The sequence below is a fragment of the Copadichromis virginalis genome, linkage group LG5 (genome assembly GCF_057382275.1).
Source record: "Copadichromis virginalis isolate Kocher_CV1m ecotype Utaka linkage group LG5, C_Virginalis_male_GT1.1, whole genome shotgun sequence".
Taxonomy (NCBI): domain Eukaryota; kingdom Metazoa; phylum Chordata; class Actinopteri; order Cichliformes; family Cichlidae; genus Copadichromis; species Copadichromis virginalis.
In genome coordinates, this window is record NC_140622.1 from 39,511,879 (window position 1) to 39,526,254 (window position 14,376).

The 14,376-nt window shown below is 42.1% G+C and overlaps 2 protein-coding genes across 7 annotated transcripts; one reads left to right on the plus strand and one right to left on the minus strand.

Annotated features, from left to right (window-relative positions):
• Window positions 1–945: 945 nt before the first annotated feature.
• Window positions 946–6,268, plus strand: LOC146710374 (putative butyrophilin subfamily 2 member A3). 5 transcript variants are annotated; one of them, XM_085457769.1, is made up of 6 exons: window positions 946–1,392; window positions 2,911–3,243; window positions 3,759–4,037; window positions 4,172–4,302; window positions 4,398–5,062; window positions 5,317–5,376. In XM_085457769.1, exons 1-4 carry the CDS (start codon window positions 1,317–1,319, stop codon window positions 4,288–4,290), a joined length of 807 nt encoding a protein of 268 aa, XP_085313895.1. In that variant the 5' UTR covers window positions 946–1,316; the 3' UTR covers window positions 4,291–4,302; window positions 4,398–5,062; window positions 5,317–5,376. The 5 variants fall into 5 exon arrangements, with proteins under 5 accessions (XP_085313895.1, XP_085313897.1, XP_085313894.1 ...); XM_085457771.1 differs by having other exon boundaries at window positions 4,940–5,062; XM_085457768.1 differs by having other exon boundaries at window positions 4,172–5,062.
• Window positions 6,269–8,529: 2,261 nt separating this feature from the next.
• Window positions 8,530–13,162, minus strand: LOC146710375 (CD276 antigen homolog). 2 transcript variants are annotated; one of them, XM_085457762.1, is made up of 6 exons: window positions 12,794–13,162; window positions 11,255–11,593; window positions 11,045–11,080; window positions 9,964–10,248; window positions 9,732–9,854; window positions 8,530–9,310 (listed from the first exon to the last, which is right to left on the minus strand). In XM_085457762.1, the coding sequence occupies exons 1-6, from the start codon at window positions 12,858–12,860 to the stop codon at window positions 9,222–9,224; spliced, it is 939 nt and encodes a 312-aa protein (XP_085313888.1). In that variant the 5' UTR covers window positions 12,861–13,162; the 3' UTR covers window positions 8,530–9,221. The 2 variants fall into 2 exon arrangements, with proteins under 2 accessions (XP_085313888.1, XP_085313889.1); XM_085457763.1 differs by lacking the exon at window positions 11,045–11,080.
• Between the last annotated feature and the right edge of the window lie 1,214 nt (window positions 13,163–14,376).

Below are 14,376 nucleotides of genomic sequence, written 5' to 3' on the forward strand. Positions count from 1 at the left end.
CTTACTACGTCTGTGGGGTGGGGATGTGCTTGTTGGCTTATACTTGATCTCTGTGGTGACTTTAGACACTGGTGCAGACTTTCATTGTTTCTCAGAAAAAACAGAGACATCTGGTCTTCTTGGCTTTGTGGTCTTTGCTATTGGTCACGACCAATCTGGGGCTTCTGGGCTTTATGGTGTTTGTGTTCCAGTGATTTGGGCGAGCTTGATCGGGGTGGAGTTGTTCATGCAGCACAAGTTACCACACTACCAGGTGTTACACCAGTGTACTGTATAAAGAGCTAAGAGAAAAAAAATGGAGAGGTGGCGAATGATGCTTTAAAATAACATTGATTGTCAGACGCCCCAACCTATTACTGTCATGTGAGCCGAGCGCTGCTCACTCTTAAATTCTTTTCTGCATCCCCCCCCCCCCACACACACACACACACACAAAAGAATAAAGTACTATAAATGAAATGTGTATTTTTATTCTTTCCACCTTCTTACATTTTTTTTGCCTTAGTGTGGGAGACACGTGGAGCTTGAGTTCTTCATTACCTCAAAATCATCCTTGATTTTATTCAGCTGAGTTTAAATAATGACTTTGATAATGACAGCGTCGGGCTGCTGTCTGAATGTAACAGTAACAGAATCACGTTTCAGCAGCTTTCATTCAGCTGTCCACATGTTGGTCAGATATTTAAGATATTTGTGGTTTTTGTTTGTGGTTTTGGAAGGATGAGGACTGGAGGTGGACTCTGATCAGAACCTGTACAGGTATAAATCTTCTCTGGACTCATGCCTTCTGTGTTTATTGGGCGGCGCCCTGCATTAATTCTTGCAACGGGCCTGCGCATGTTTAAACGTGACATGCCCACAGTGAACTAGGAAATGTGATGCTGTTTTGTTTCGGTGAACTGCACTTCTCTGGAAACAGGCGGTTTTTGCATGTTCCTCTGTCATCCAACCAGCTCGACCGACGGACAGGATGTAACAGCTCTAACGTGATGCATGCATGAAAAATGTGAAGTAATGAAAGGTTGACTCCACGGGTGACGATGGTCTGCACGTCATAGATTTTTCTCTCCAGTCTGTTAAGGCAGAGTTTCTCACACACACACACACACACACACACACACACACACACACACACCAGGGAAGACCTGCTCACATTCCTGCTCCAGCCTGAGTCACACCGGACTCAACGACTTGTGAGCTCCTGGGATTTTTTTGGATTTCATTTTTTGGGGATTTGCAGGAAGTGCTCACTCACTTTTAGAGATTTAAGCTGCTGCTGTTTGGATCGCAGGGAGGAACAGACTTTATTCAGCAACATGTTTTTATCGGAGCTTTTATCTCTGAGCCTCTTCCCTCTGACGGTGTCTGCGGTAACAGCAGGACATGAAAACGGTAAGAAATCATCAGTAGCTGTGATCACAGCGTCTCCCTGAGAGTTTGCTCCGACCTCCTTTTAAGTGAACAAACTCAGAGCTTCACAGCAACTGTTCAAACTCACCTGCAGTCAAAGACACAAGCCTTCCTGCCTTTTTGTTACGGTGTAAATATTAATTAAAAAATTATATTTATAGTCACATATAATAAATGCTCACTTCAGAGAGAAGGGAAGAATGAGTCTTAGTCTAAGTTTGTCTGTTTTATATTCCACTTTTAAAATTCAATTTTATTCAATTCAATAAAAGGTCAGATGAACAGGATCAAATTTTGGGATTTACTTACCTGAATAATTGCATTAAAACATCCAGTGAGCTGCAGTTGTCTGGGTGCCTTCATGATGTCAGAGAAGAATGGCGAGGAAGGCAACTCTAATAACCTCTCGTTACAACTAAAGTGGGCAGAAGAGCATCTCTGAACACACTTTGGACCTTGTAGATGGGCTGCAGCAGCAGAGGACCACACTGGGCCCGCTGTCAGCAAAGAACAGGAAACTGAGGCTAAACTGAGCAAACAGCAGAATAGAAAAACGTTGCCTGGTGTGATGAGACTTTATTTCTGCTGCCATGTTTAGATGGCAGGTCAGAATATGGCGTAAATAAAAGAAGGCATGGCTCCATCCTTCCTGGTATCGTTCCAGCTGCTGGTGGTGTGGGTCTCTGTACCAGCGAAGTCCACGCTGCCTACCTGAGTTTTGTTGCTGACCGTGTTTATCGATGAATGACTACAGTGCACCATCTCCTGATGGCTGCTTGAACAGGACAGCACTTAAGGCTTAAAGAAGCTTAAACCATCTCCAACTGGTTTCTCGAACATGACGATAAGATCAGTGTACTCAAATGACCTCCACAGTCACCAGATCTCAGTCCAGCAGAGCACCTTTGGGCTGTGGTATAATAGGAGATTCACATCATGTAAGAAAAGCTGACAAAGCTGCAGCAGCTGTGTGATGCTAACACATGGACCAGAACCTCTGAGAAGTTAGCTTGTTGACTCTGCGCCATTAACAGCTCTGAAGGTAAAGACGGTCCAACTGAATAAGAGCAAGGTTTCCCTGATAAAGCTGCTGTAGGAGGCATGCATGCTTTGTGGATTGCTAATGTTTGGTTTCTATGTTTGGTTGTGGGGTGTGTGCTCCACAGGTAAAGGTGATCGCACTCGCCTGTTCACTTCACCTGGGGTTGGACGAACATGAAGTGAGCACAGGAGGAGTCTGTGTGCTTGATGGTTTTCCTGTCCTGGTGTTTGGCATGTTTGAAATAAACAGGAGTGCATCCAGTTTATTTTTCATCTCATGCTAACTTCCTTAAATGATTTGGTCATGTGACTCAAATGCTGAATAAAACTGTTTTCTAACTCGGTTATAAACTGTTGTTGCAGTTGAGATGACGTGTTTACGAGCTATTTATTTTAGATTTAGCTCTGAATTATTCATGTTTTGTTCTCATGAGGTTTAAACTGTGATTCATTCTTTAGGAACCGTCGTGGTGGTGGCATCTGAAGGAAGTTACATCATCTTGCCGTGCTCGCTCAGCTCCCAGGAGAGCCTCGAACGAACGCGCTTTGATTGGAGGAAAAGCGACGACAGGGAGGTGTTTGTGTACGACGCTGGACTTCATTACAACAACGGCCTGCGAGGTCAAGACGAGCACTTCAGAGGACGCGTGTCACACTTTTCAGACCAGCTGAAGTTTGGTAACGCCTCCATCATCATCAGAAACACCAAGGTGGCCGACAGTGGAGGCTACACCTGTGATTTTCCATTTCATCAGCCGGACAGAGAAACATTTAACGTCACCCTGGTTGTTGGTGAGTCTTTCATTTCTGAAAACAAACCAAAGACCAAGTGTAACAAGCGAAGCACACGTGAACTTTTATAACAGACAAGAGGTGAAATATTCCTTTTTTACCACAATACTGATATAAAAACTTTATACTGATTTGATATCAGTAATATTTGGTGTTTTCTGCTGTTAATGACAAAAGTGTATCGATCATGCTCCACACTCTTAGTGCTGTTAGTGTTGGTTCAAACAACCCTTTGTGGGGAAAGTGACCGCAGATATTTATCTCCTGATGCCTCTGCTTGTTCTCGGGATAAGAACAGGGTGTGTTCAGACAGGCTGGCTGGTAGGAAAACAAATCAGCAGAAACAAATCTTATTCTACATTCCTCAGATTCAACAGTCCTGTGTCCTGTAACCCACTTCAGACGTGTCATGAAGCAGGAACAACAACAACGCAGAACTTTTCCCTGTTTCACTGAAGACAGTTTTAAGCTGATTTGCTTGTTGTGACTCGTGTTTCCTGCTGCTGTGTTCACAGGTGCAGCTCCGAAGCCGTTTGTTGGGATCCTGAACATCAGCGAGGTCGGGGTGCAGCTGAAGTGTGAGGTCAGAGGTGCTTCTCCAAAGCCTAAAGTAGAGTGGAGGGACAGCGATGGGAACATCCTTCCTGCTGAGGAGCCACAGGTGTCACGCACAGGAGAGCGCTATGACATCATCCTCCTCACCACGGTGACCAGGACAAACAGCAGCCTCTTCCTCTGTGTAGCCACACAGGAGGAGCTCAGCCACCGAGCTGCTGACGAGATCTTTGTTCCAGGTTTGATTCCCGCTCATCATGTTTCAGTCTGTGAATGATGCTGTTTTCATGAATGTGCTTTTCGTTGATCACAGACTAAATTGTGGATGTCATGGAGACTCGTGTTGACAGCAGGCTGGTGTCGTGTGTTTCAGACCAGCTGTTTGAGTCGTGCGGTGGAGACATCGTGCTCATAGTTTCATTTGTTTGTGGAATTCTCTCTGCGGTCGTGCTGATAGCTGTGTACGTGTGTTTCCTCTACTTTACCGTCTAATCGTCCATGAAGGTGCGTTTGAAAGATGGATTATATCAACATGTCTGTAATCTGCAGACACGACTGTACCGCGGATATTAATTTTTGTTTTATTATCTTATTCACAGCTCCTTTTTTATTGGGTCTTTTATTCTGTGTGTGTGTGTGTGTGTGTGTGTGTGTGTGTGTGTGTGTGTGTGTGTGTGTGTGTGAGTGATGTTGCCTTAAATATAATTTATTTGTCATGAGGAAGTTTCACTGAGCATATTCACATCAGTTTGTTCTGTTGTGTGTTTGATTGTTCTGGAAGGTAAAGCAGGAACTTGATGTGTTCAGGTTCAGGGTTGATTGTCTGCAGTTTCACACGTTGATGTTTTGTACATTTTTATCCGTGAACCCAGGAAAAATAGGAGTTGCTACAGAAACAAAGAAAAGTTATGTGAATGATTAAATGACCAAAGAAAGAAAAATATTTATGTTAAGCTCGAGCTCTTTTTGCAAAATCACATTTTTGGTTTATTTGTTGTTGTTTTAATGACCAAAATGAAAAGTATCAGATTCGGGAAGTTTGCATCGTGCCGTGATGTGTTTAAAACAGGGATGATGGGGACAGGAGGTTAACTGGTGTGAGTGTGAGTGGTTGTCTGTGTCTGTGTTGGCCCTGTGACAGACTGCTGATCTGTTCTGGGTTAACCCCGCCTCTCGGCCTATGGATGCTGGGATAGACTCCACCCCCTGCGTCTCTGAGGAGGATGAGCAGAGGAGGAGGGATAGTTGTTTCTCCTGCTAACAGGTGATGTGTTTCTTTATTGAAACTTGGAGTCATGAACATATTATAGATGCAGAATAATAAGCTTCACAGCTGCTTCTGCTCACTGAGTTCATTGTTAACATTAAAATCTTTAGAGTTAAAGAGTTTCACTCACAGTCCAGTGGCTTTAAATGAGATGCTGATAACTCATCTTTTTGGGAGCTCCATTCATCACATGTATGTGTTGATGTAAAAGTTGCTTTTGTGTAATATTTACTTTGATCTCTTGTTTGCAGATTCTTGGAGAAACCAGAGTGATGATCCTTCTAAGGATCCTTGTAACGGTGACACCGAGCTGCCACATCAGACACTCAGAAGAAACTTACTGATTCTAAGTTCAGGACAACAGATTCATGCGTCAGTGAAATGAAATCTTTACTTTTACTCTTGTCTCATATTGAGTCAGCGTGAAGTAAATGCTGCTGTTTTATATTTATTTTAAAATGATGGCTCATGATGAAATGAATGTTTTTTTATTGTCACATGAAGCAGTGACTTCCATGATGCTCATGACACATGAAACATGATCATGGCTGTTGTTACTGGGAAATGAACACTAAGCTGCAGTAACGTCCAGCTTTGCTCTGCACTTTAATGTTTGTGCTCTCACACTGTCATTACCTTATGAATGCTACGTCTTATATCTGCAGTCAGATAATGTTAACCATCATTACACAGCAGACTCTCGTGCTGTTTCATTTAATTAAGACAAATATGGCCATCATCTTTTATTCATTCTCTTATTTCTCTATGTGCAGATTTGAAATTTTGTATAAAATCTTTCCTTCTAATTTAAAGATTATTTGCTGCTGTTCAGAAACCTGAAGTAGAGTAGCAGGACAGTGATGAGGAAGTTGTACTTTTACTGAGCAAGTCTTGACTTATATGTGTATGTCTATCACTTGTATTCTTCTTTCTAAAGTCTTTAAAAGAAGACATTTTCTGTCCTTACACCTGACCGTTTACTTAAGCCACGTATGACTGACCCGTGAATCTTTCAAGCCTAAATTGTAACCGTGTGTGTGTACATGGGTACGTTTATCTCTGAGGTATAACACTTCTTCTTTTTTAACTCCCAAAAGTCAAAAAATGTAACTACAAACAGTTCAGACGAAGGCATTTCTGTGTTTTTCACTGACTGATCAAAGAAAAAATAATGATGATCAAAAATGTAAAAATAAATAAATAAATAAAATCTGAGGTTTAAATAAATTGTTCTCTTTGTGTGTCTGCAGCTCAGACGCAGTCTCATACACTCAGCCCAAACTCCAGACTCAGATGATTTCCCTCGTTTTGTTTTCACTGATTCGTTTACAGTGCAGGGACTAACGTGTTGTTAAGTAAAGTGTTACAGTAACTACATTATTATTGTGGTAACGAGCACGGTAACTAGTTATTATGCCAAAATCAGGAACCCGTCAATCGTTACTGGGATTTAGAGTCGTTATAGGGCTTTGGAGTTGACGTAACGCCGCAATGCATTGTGGGAGCGCAGCACCATATTGGCAGGCCACGACTCAAAGATTCCCTCAAGATTCAAGACTCAAAACTCTTTATTTGTTGCATGCATAGTTATACAAGTACAACACGCAGTGAAATGTATCCTGACCTGCTCCTCGACTGTGCAAAAGAGGGAGAGAAGAACATTATGTGCATTAAGAATATATACATGGGGGACATTATGTGCAGTAGTAGAATTGTATGCAGCAAGTACGTTAATTATGTGCAGTAAATGAATTAAATAAACATCAACACGTTTCAGAAACTGGAGCAACTCAAATTAATCCAGATATAATTAAGAATCAGACAAAAATCCTCTTGTTAAATGTCAGAGGTCCAAAACACATAATTAGTGTCTTCTCAGGTCCCTCAAGACTATCCAGAACAGAAGAGCAGGAAGTATATGTGTACTACAGCTGTTTTTATAATCATACATCCAGTCAGTCGTTTCTGGACTTCACATATTTCAGTTCATGGTGTGATTGAGTTGTTATTTCTTTGTCAGGTTAATTGTAATGATTCTGGTTATAATTGTTCGTGCATGTTAAGATTATATGTCTCAGTACTTTGATACTATGTTGCTAAGATATTTAATATAAGATATTTAGCACTAAGTTAATAGCAGCGGCCATAATCCCCACAATAATAACATCCAGCTGTATTAGTTAAAGGACTGTTCGACTGTTTAGTTTAACTGCTGCTAGTTTTACCGTATTTGTGCCTTAATATGAGCAACTTGTAAGACACGTGTTAAAAAGCTTATCTATGGTCTACAGGGACCCCTTGTGGACATTGTGAGATATTGTTGTGTGGAGAAGATGGAGTTACTGTATTGTGATCATAGTTATCTGTGACACGTAAACGACAAGTTCAGTTATGGCTGCACCGCCTGGCAAGCACTTTGATGCAAACAACTCTTCTGTGGGAATTTATTAAAGACCAATAACCCAACTCCTGCACTGCTGCAGTCTTTCCCCAACCAGACCCTGGATCAACAGTCAGGTACGACACATGCTGCGTACTCGGTCTCTTGCATTTACATTTTTCCTTCAATTTTGCGTTTACGTGTGGACGGGATTTTTTTTTAAAACAAAAATGGAAAATCTGTTTTCAAAAATACCCGTGTACGTGTGGACGTAGCCTAAGATGACTTTAGGAATTCTGTGTCGCCTCTTGTTGTTATCTGTAAATAATAATAAAAAAAGGCACCTTCACATACTGTGTATATTTAGAATCCAGACGCTTCAATTTGTTTGCTAGAACATGCATCACATCCAGCTAAAACAAACTGTGACATACTTTGGCTGTAAAGATTTTGTGTTCGCACATGATGACGACAAGCTCGTCTATTCGAGGCTGCAACACTGCAAGGCTGCCATCAGTTTATTAATAAGAATACAGTATGAGTATAATACAGAAAACTGATCACTCACATTTAGCATTCAGTCTTTAAAGCAGAATTTCCAGAGATAGACTTTCCCTTCAAGGGGGACAGGAATTTTCACAGAAATTGAAAAAGTGTATTAAACGGGGCAGGACCCAAAATAGAGCCTTGAGGTACACCGTGTTTAAGAGGGGCTATTTTGGAGTTATGGGGGCCCATATTGATGTGAAAAGACCTTCCTGACAAATAGGACTGAAACCACTGGAGGGCAGATCTTTTTAGGCCAGCATGAAATTCTAGCCGTGATAACAGGACGTCGTGGTCGACCTTGTCAAAAGCTGCTGACAGGTCCAACAATAGAGGCAAGGTTACCAAAAAAGTAGTCCCAGAACTCTTGGACCTAACTGTATGCTGTAGTTGTTTCACATGGTTTTTCCATATGAGACGACTACTTTCCACTTCTTTATTAAACAAGATTTAAAAAAAAAAAAAGACATTTAAAATCTTTATTTTTTTATTAGAAATTAATTTACGAATGTAAAATGATTTCTATATTTATGGACAGTGATAATAAAGCTTCCCGGTGCTGAGCCAGAAAAAGATGCCAGAGTTTAAAGTTAAAAGTGTTTATTTAGAATACTTTAAAAAGTGTGATGCAAATTTTATAAAATCTGTGTCAAAATGCTTAATAAAATCATAAAATACAAAAATATCCATCATTTTGAAAGCAGCTTGATTCTTAAATACATCAATACCAGTTTTAACAGCACAAACGTCATCACTGTGAAAGGCACAGCTGCTGATGACTCTGAATAAAAACAGATTTCAACCTGAGAAATGTTAAAAACAGATGTGAACACCTCCAATGCAGACAGACGTTCCTCCAATAAGTCGACTCGACAGGAAGACAAAAGAAAAAGTCAATCTCATCAAGTTTAAATACAGTCAAAGGTTTGCAGGAAACTTTGGTTTGTTCTGACAACAACGTGAAGCTGAGTGATATTTGAAGAAGTCAAAGCAGCTTTTTACCATCTGACATCTAAAAAGTAGAACCAGTTTGTGCAGGATCACCAGCACCTGCAGCAGGTTTTGGAATGAAACACTTACAGTTGACATAATCAATATGATCTCCTTGACTCATCACAGACTGCAGTGTGAAACATGGAGACACAACGAGACGGATTTAAAAAAATAATAATAAAAGGGATGAAAAAACAAAAAAAGTAATGGTGACCCCCCCCCCGCCACACAAACACACTACAGCTGTGATGTTAAACAGTTTGTGAGTGAAGCGTCACCGTTACAAGCTTCCTTAGAAGGATCGTCTCTCTGGTTTCTCTGAGAAGCTGCAAAAGCAGAAAAAGTGAGAACATGAAGGATGAGATTATAACATCATGTCTCTGCTTTACTCACAGATGGAGAGAAGCAGCAGTTTGTGGTAACTGTGGTACAAAAACATGTAGTCAGAATAAAATTATGATTTTAGGTTTGGTGGCATTATGTGAAGATGAACAGCTCCATGTTGACATGAATGTGCCTGAAACTATCAGAATAATCCTGCTGTGCACACTCTGACTTAGTGTGTACACCAGGATTATTAATTATTAATAATTATGAGTTTTTATTTTCCTGTTTAAAGCAAAGGATTCAAACATAAAATGTCAGGAATGTGAACTCGACACTGATCAAATCATCTGTTATATGGCTGTCTAACCTTACAGGTATATGAAATAAATCATAAATAATAAATCCATTATTCTGACTCACCTTTCTTGTGTTTTCTGATGCACTTTGCAGCTACAGATAGAGCCAGAGTTGCAGCGACTCCAGAAAACCACAAACCTATGAGCACACCGACTCCACAGTGGGACTTCACCTCAGACGTTTTCTCTGAAACACATGAAAGTTCATGCAGGACTGTAGCAGGACGCCACACACAGCACACTGGATACACACAAACATTAAACACACTCTAAACAACGACACAATAAGATCTTACCACAGTAACGCACGTCGATCTGATCACGGGTCACATGGCCCATCTCCTCCTGCGTGGCTACGCAGTGGAAGAGGCTGCTGTTTGTCCTGGTCACCGTGGTGAGGAGGGTGATGTCATAGCGCTCTCCTGTGCGTGACACCTGTGGCTCCTCAGCAGGAAGGATGTTCCCATCGCTGTCCCTCCACTCTACTTTAGGCTTTGGAGAAGCACCTCTGACCTCACACTTCAGCAGCGCCTCGTCCTCGCTGATGTTCAGGATCCCAACAAACGGCTTCGGAGCTGCACCTGTGAACACAGCATGAAGCTGCAGTTACAGCACAAATGTGCTGTCGTGCTCTCATGTCCTTCTCTTTCCTGATGGAGATGTCGACACATCGTGTGTGAGAGCAGAGAAATAACAACCTTTACTACATGTTACAGCAGAGTTTGGGAGGACTTTCATTTATCAGCACAAACAGGAAACGTCCTGAGTCCAGCTTCACAGAAGTAAAAATGATGTCATCATTATTGAGCTTTCAGACAGGTTGATTTGTTAGACTGTGACCCAGAGTGTGACCTTACAGACTGATCAGAGAAATCTGAAGGCTTGACTGAGAACATCACTGATTTCTACATCTGCGCTCTGTGTGCTACGACTCTGTGCCCCAGAGGGAACGTACCATTACTCACACATTTGGACACCAGCACAGGTTTGATCCCAGTCCACACAGCAGCCTCTACAAACTGCACATGTAGAGCTCAGTGACATCAGAGTCAGGCTCAGCACCGACTCCTCTGATGTACAGGGTGGGCCATTTATATGGATACTCCGTAATAAAATGGGAATGGTTGGTGATATTAAAGTCCTGTTTGTGGCACATTAGTATATGTGAGGGGCCAAACTCCTCAAGATGGGCGGTGACCACGGTGGCCATTTGGAAGTCGGCCATCTTGGATACAACTTTTGTTTTTTCAATAGGAAGAGGGCCATGTGACACATCACACTTATTGGTAATGTCACAAGAAAAACAATGGTGTGCTTGGTTTCAACGTAACTTTATAACAGGTTACAGATGCACACATCAGTGACATCATCACTCACCTGGGATTTCTCCTGATCGATCTTTCAAGGTGAGTTCTGAAAGGCAAAAATTAAACATGTGTTTTTTCACACAGCATCATGAACTCATGATGGAGCTGATGTTTCTGCATCACCTTTGTGAGCATCTCTTGGTTCAGGTAACAAACTGATGAGGTGACAGCTTCCAGCAGAGTTATTAAAGGGTTTATTTTCACGATGCTTTCTACTCACCAACAACAAGTTTAATGCAGAACCTTTGTTCTGGCTGCAGATGTGGAAAATCACAGGTGTAGTCTCCACTGTCAGCCACCGTGGTGTTTCTGATGATGATGGAGGCGTTACCAAACTGCAGCTCTTGTGGGAAATGTGAGACCCGTCCTCTGAAGTGCTCGTCTTGACCTCGACGTCCATTATTGTAATGAAGGCCTCCATCATACATGAACACCTCCTGTTTATTTGGTGCTTTTTTCCTCCAATCAAAGAGCTTCTGTTCAAGGTCCTGATTGGTGCTGAGGGAGCAGGGTAAGATGACATCACTTTCTTCTGAGACAACCACTGTGACTCCTGGACCTGAAGAATGAAGCATGTTTGATTCAGTATGTTGAAATATGCAGTTCATAGTTTGACTGTAGCTCAGACTCAGTGTGTTCAGATATTTTACTTCACTTGTCTGTAGCTCAGGTCACTGATAAGTCCAACATACAATCTACTGTGATAGGATCAGCTCTATCGTCTTGACGCCTGCTCAGTCATCCAGGTAAGCAGATGGCAAAAGGTGGATTCTGTTCATCTGTAAGCAGCGTTTTCAGTGGGAGAACTGAACTGAAACTGAAAGCGCGTGAACAGGTGATCAGAATCAACCTTTTGGGATAAACTTTTGCCATCTGGTTGCTTCTGATAGAATACAGGTTTAAGGCATGTCCTCATTGCTTTAATACTTCTAAATAGAAGCTGTGCTGTGGGCAGAACTTTGTGCCATTAGAAAGTGAATTAAATAAGTTCAATTCAAATTACAAAGTTCTGCCCATCTATCATACTATGTTTCATGTAAATGTATAAAACAACTTACTGTGAAATAACATTTTTCCTCACATTAACATTTATGTGTACCATCATTAATCCTCATAATCTTATCAATAATACTGATGTCTGTCAAAACACATTCCTGGAGACGTTACAGTCATTACAGCTTCTCTGCACTGCTTTAACACACTGTTAGAAACAGAAACCCCACTTTGTCAGTCACAGCACTATTTTAGTGTTAATTATAATCAATAAAAAAAATTAGATTTGAGGCGACACAGAGGGGTGTTCAGGTAGAGGAGGTAGAGAGTGCTTTGCTTTAAATTTTGGGGGGTTTCCATCAAAGAGGAGCTTCAATGATCAGAGAAGCTGCTGCTATTGTAAAAAGAAAAGACCCAGCAGAGACTTTATTTCCTCAGGATACTGAAGAAGGTTCACCTGCTGCTGGAGCAGCTTCTGTCCAACAACTATCACTGAACTCCATCCTTATTCTATTGTATTCTACTGATCCGTGTTTATCAGTCTAAACTAAACGCTGCTGACTGTACCAGAAAGCAACAGAATATTTCAAATGAGCTCCAAAAACTGCAGACAGAAGTTTTCTTTAAGTACTTTTACTCCAAGTACTGTAAGACCACCCAGATGTACTTAAAGTGAGCGATAAAAGGATCCAATTCCTCATTTCTGCAGAAATTTAGAATATTTTCGCTCAGAGCTTTAAATATTTACTGTCATTAGTTTTCTTACACTTTTCATTTCCTATAACTGCAGATACAGTCAGGAGACAGATGCACAAAATCCTCACAGACTTCATTTCAGCAAACTGAAAAAAGCAACGGCAGACGGATCGGCCAAGAGCGGGGAGCTGCTCCGAGCGAAGACGAGAGGAGAGTTACAGAGCGCGAGCTGACCGGGCTTTATATACGGCGAAAAAAGCTCCCGACCGACAGAAATGTTCCCGACCGACGACGGCCCGCCTCTTTCCCCGGCCGACGACGGCCCGCCCCTTTCCACGCCCGACGACGGCCCACGGCCCGCCCCTTCCACGACCAACGATCTCCCCGACCGACCAGCTCCATGTAGTGTTCCCAACTTAGCGACTTTGTCGCTATATTTAGCCAGTTTTCAGACCCCTTAGCGACTTTTTTTCTAAAAAGCGACTAGCGACAAATCTGGCGACTTTTTCTGGTGTTATTGGAGACTTGTTTATGACGACTTTTTGGGAAGAGTGAATCTACAATAGGCAAGCAGCTTGGTGTGAAAAAATCAGCTGTGGGAGCAATCATCAGAAAATGGAAGACATACAAGACCACTGATAATCTCCCTCGATCTGGGGCTCCACGCAAGATCTCATCCCGTGGGGTCAAAATGATCATGAGAACGGTGAGCAAAGATCCCAGAACCACACGGGGGGACCTGGTGAATGACCTGCAGAGAGCTGGGACCAAAGTAACAAAGGTCACCATCAGTAACACACTACAACGGCAGGGAATCAAATCCCGCAGTGCCAGACGTGTTCCGCTGCTGAAGCCAGTGCATGTCCAGGCCCGTCTGAAGTTTGCCAGAGAGCACATGGATGATACAGCAGAGGATTGGGAGAATGTCATGTGGTCAGATGAAACCAAAGTAGAACTTTTTGGTATAAACTCAACTCGTCATGTTTGGAGGAAGAAGAATACTGAGTTGCATCCCAAGAACACCATACCTACTGTGAAGCATGGGGGTGGAAACATCATGCTATGGGGCTGTTTTTCTGCCAAGGGGACAGGACGACTGATCCGTGTTAAGGACAGAATGAATGGGGCCATGTATCGTGAGATTTTGAGCCAAAACCTCCTTCCATCAGTGAGAACTTTGAAGATGAAACGAGGCTGGGTCTTCCAACATGACAATGATCCAAAACACACCGCCCGGGCAACAAAGGAGTGGCTCCGTAAGAAGCATTTGAAAGTCCTGGAGTGGCCTAGCCAGTCTCCAGACCTCAACCCCATAGAAAATCTGTGGCGGGAGTTGAAAGTCCGTGTTGCTCGGCGACAGCCCCAAAACATCACTGTTCTCGAGAAGATCTGCATGGAGGAATGGGCCAAAATACCAGCTACTGTGTGTGCAAACCTGGTAAAGACCTATAGTAAACATTTGACCTCTGTTATTGCCAACAAAGGTTATGTTACAAAGTATTGAGTTGTATTTTTGTTTTTGACCAAATACTTATTTTCCACCCTGATTTACGAATAAATTCTTTACAAATCCTACCATGTGGATTCATGGATTTTTTTTTTTCACATTCTGTCTCTCACAGTTGAAGTGTACCTCACTTATGGGGTCCTCAG

Excerpts from the sequence above, each read along its gene's own strand:
- LOC146710374 (XM_085457767.1), top strand. The coding sequence starts at position 1,317 with ATGTTTTTATCGGAGCTTTTATCTCTGAGCCTCTTCCCTCTGACGGTG. Across the intron at positions 1,393-2,910 it reads AACAGCAGGACATGAAAACG|GAACCGTCGTGGTGGTGGCA; the intron begins GTAAGAAATCAT and ends TTCATTCTTTAG. Across the intron at positions 4,038-5,316 it reads TGACGAGATCTTTGTTCCAG|ATTCTTGGAGAAACCAGAGT; the intron begins GTTTGATTCCCG and ends TCTTGTTTGCAG.
- LOC146710375 (XM_085457762.1), bottom strand. The coding sequence starts at position 12,860 with ATGAAGTCTGTGAGGATTTTGTGCATCTGTCTCCTGACTGTATCTGCA. Across the intron at positions 11,594-12,793 it reads AGTTATAGGAAATGAAAAGT|GTCCAGGAGTCACAGTGGTT; the intron begins GTAAGAAAACTA and ends TTCATTCTTCAG. Across the intron at positions 11,081-11,254 it reads CTGCATTAAACTTGTTGTTG|AACTCACCTTGAAAGATCGA; the intron begins GTGAGTAGAAAG and ends TTTGCCTTTCAG.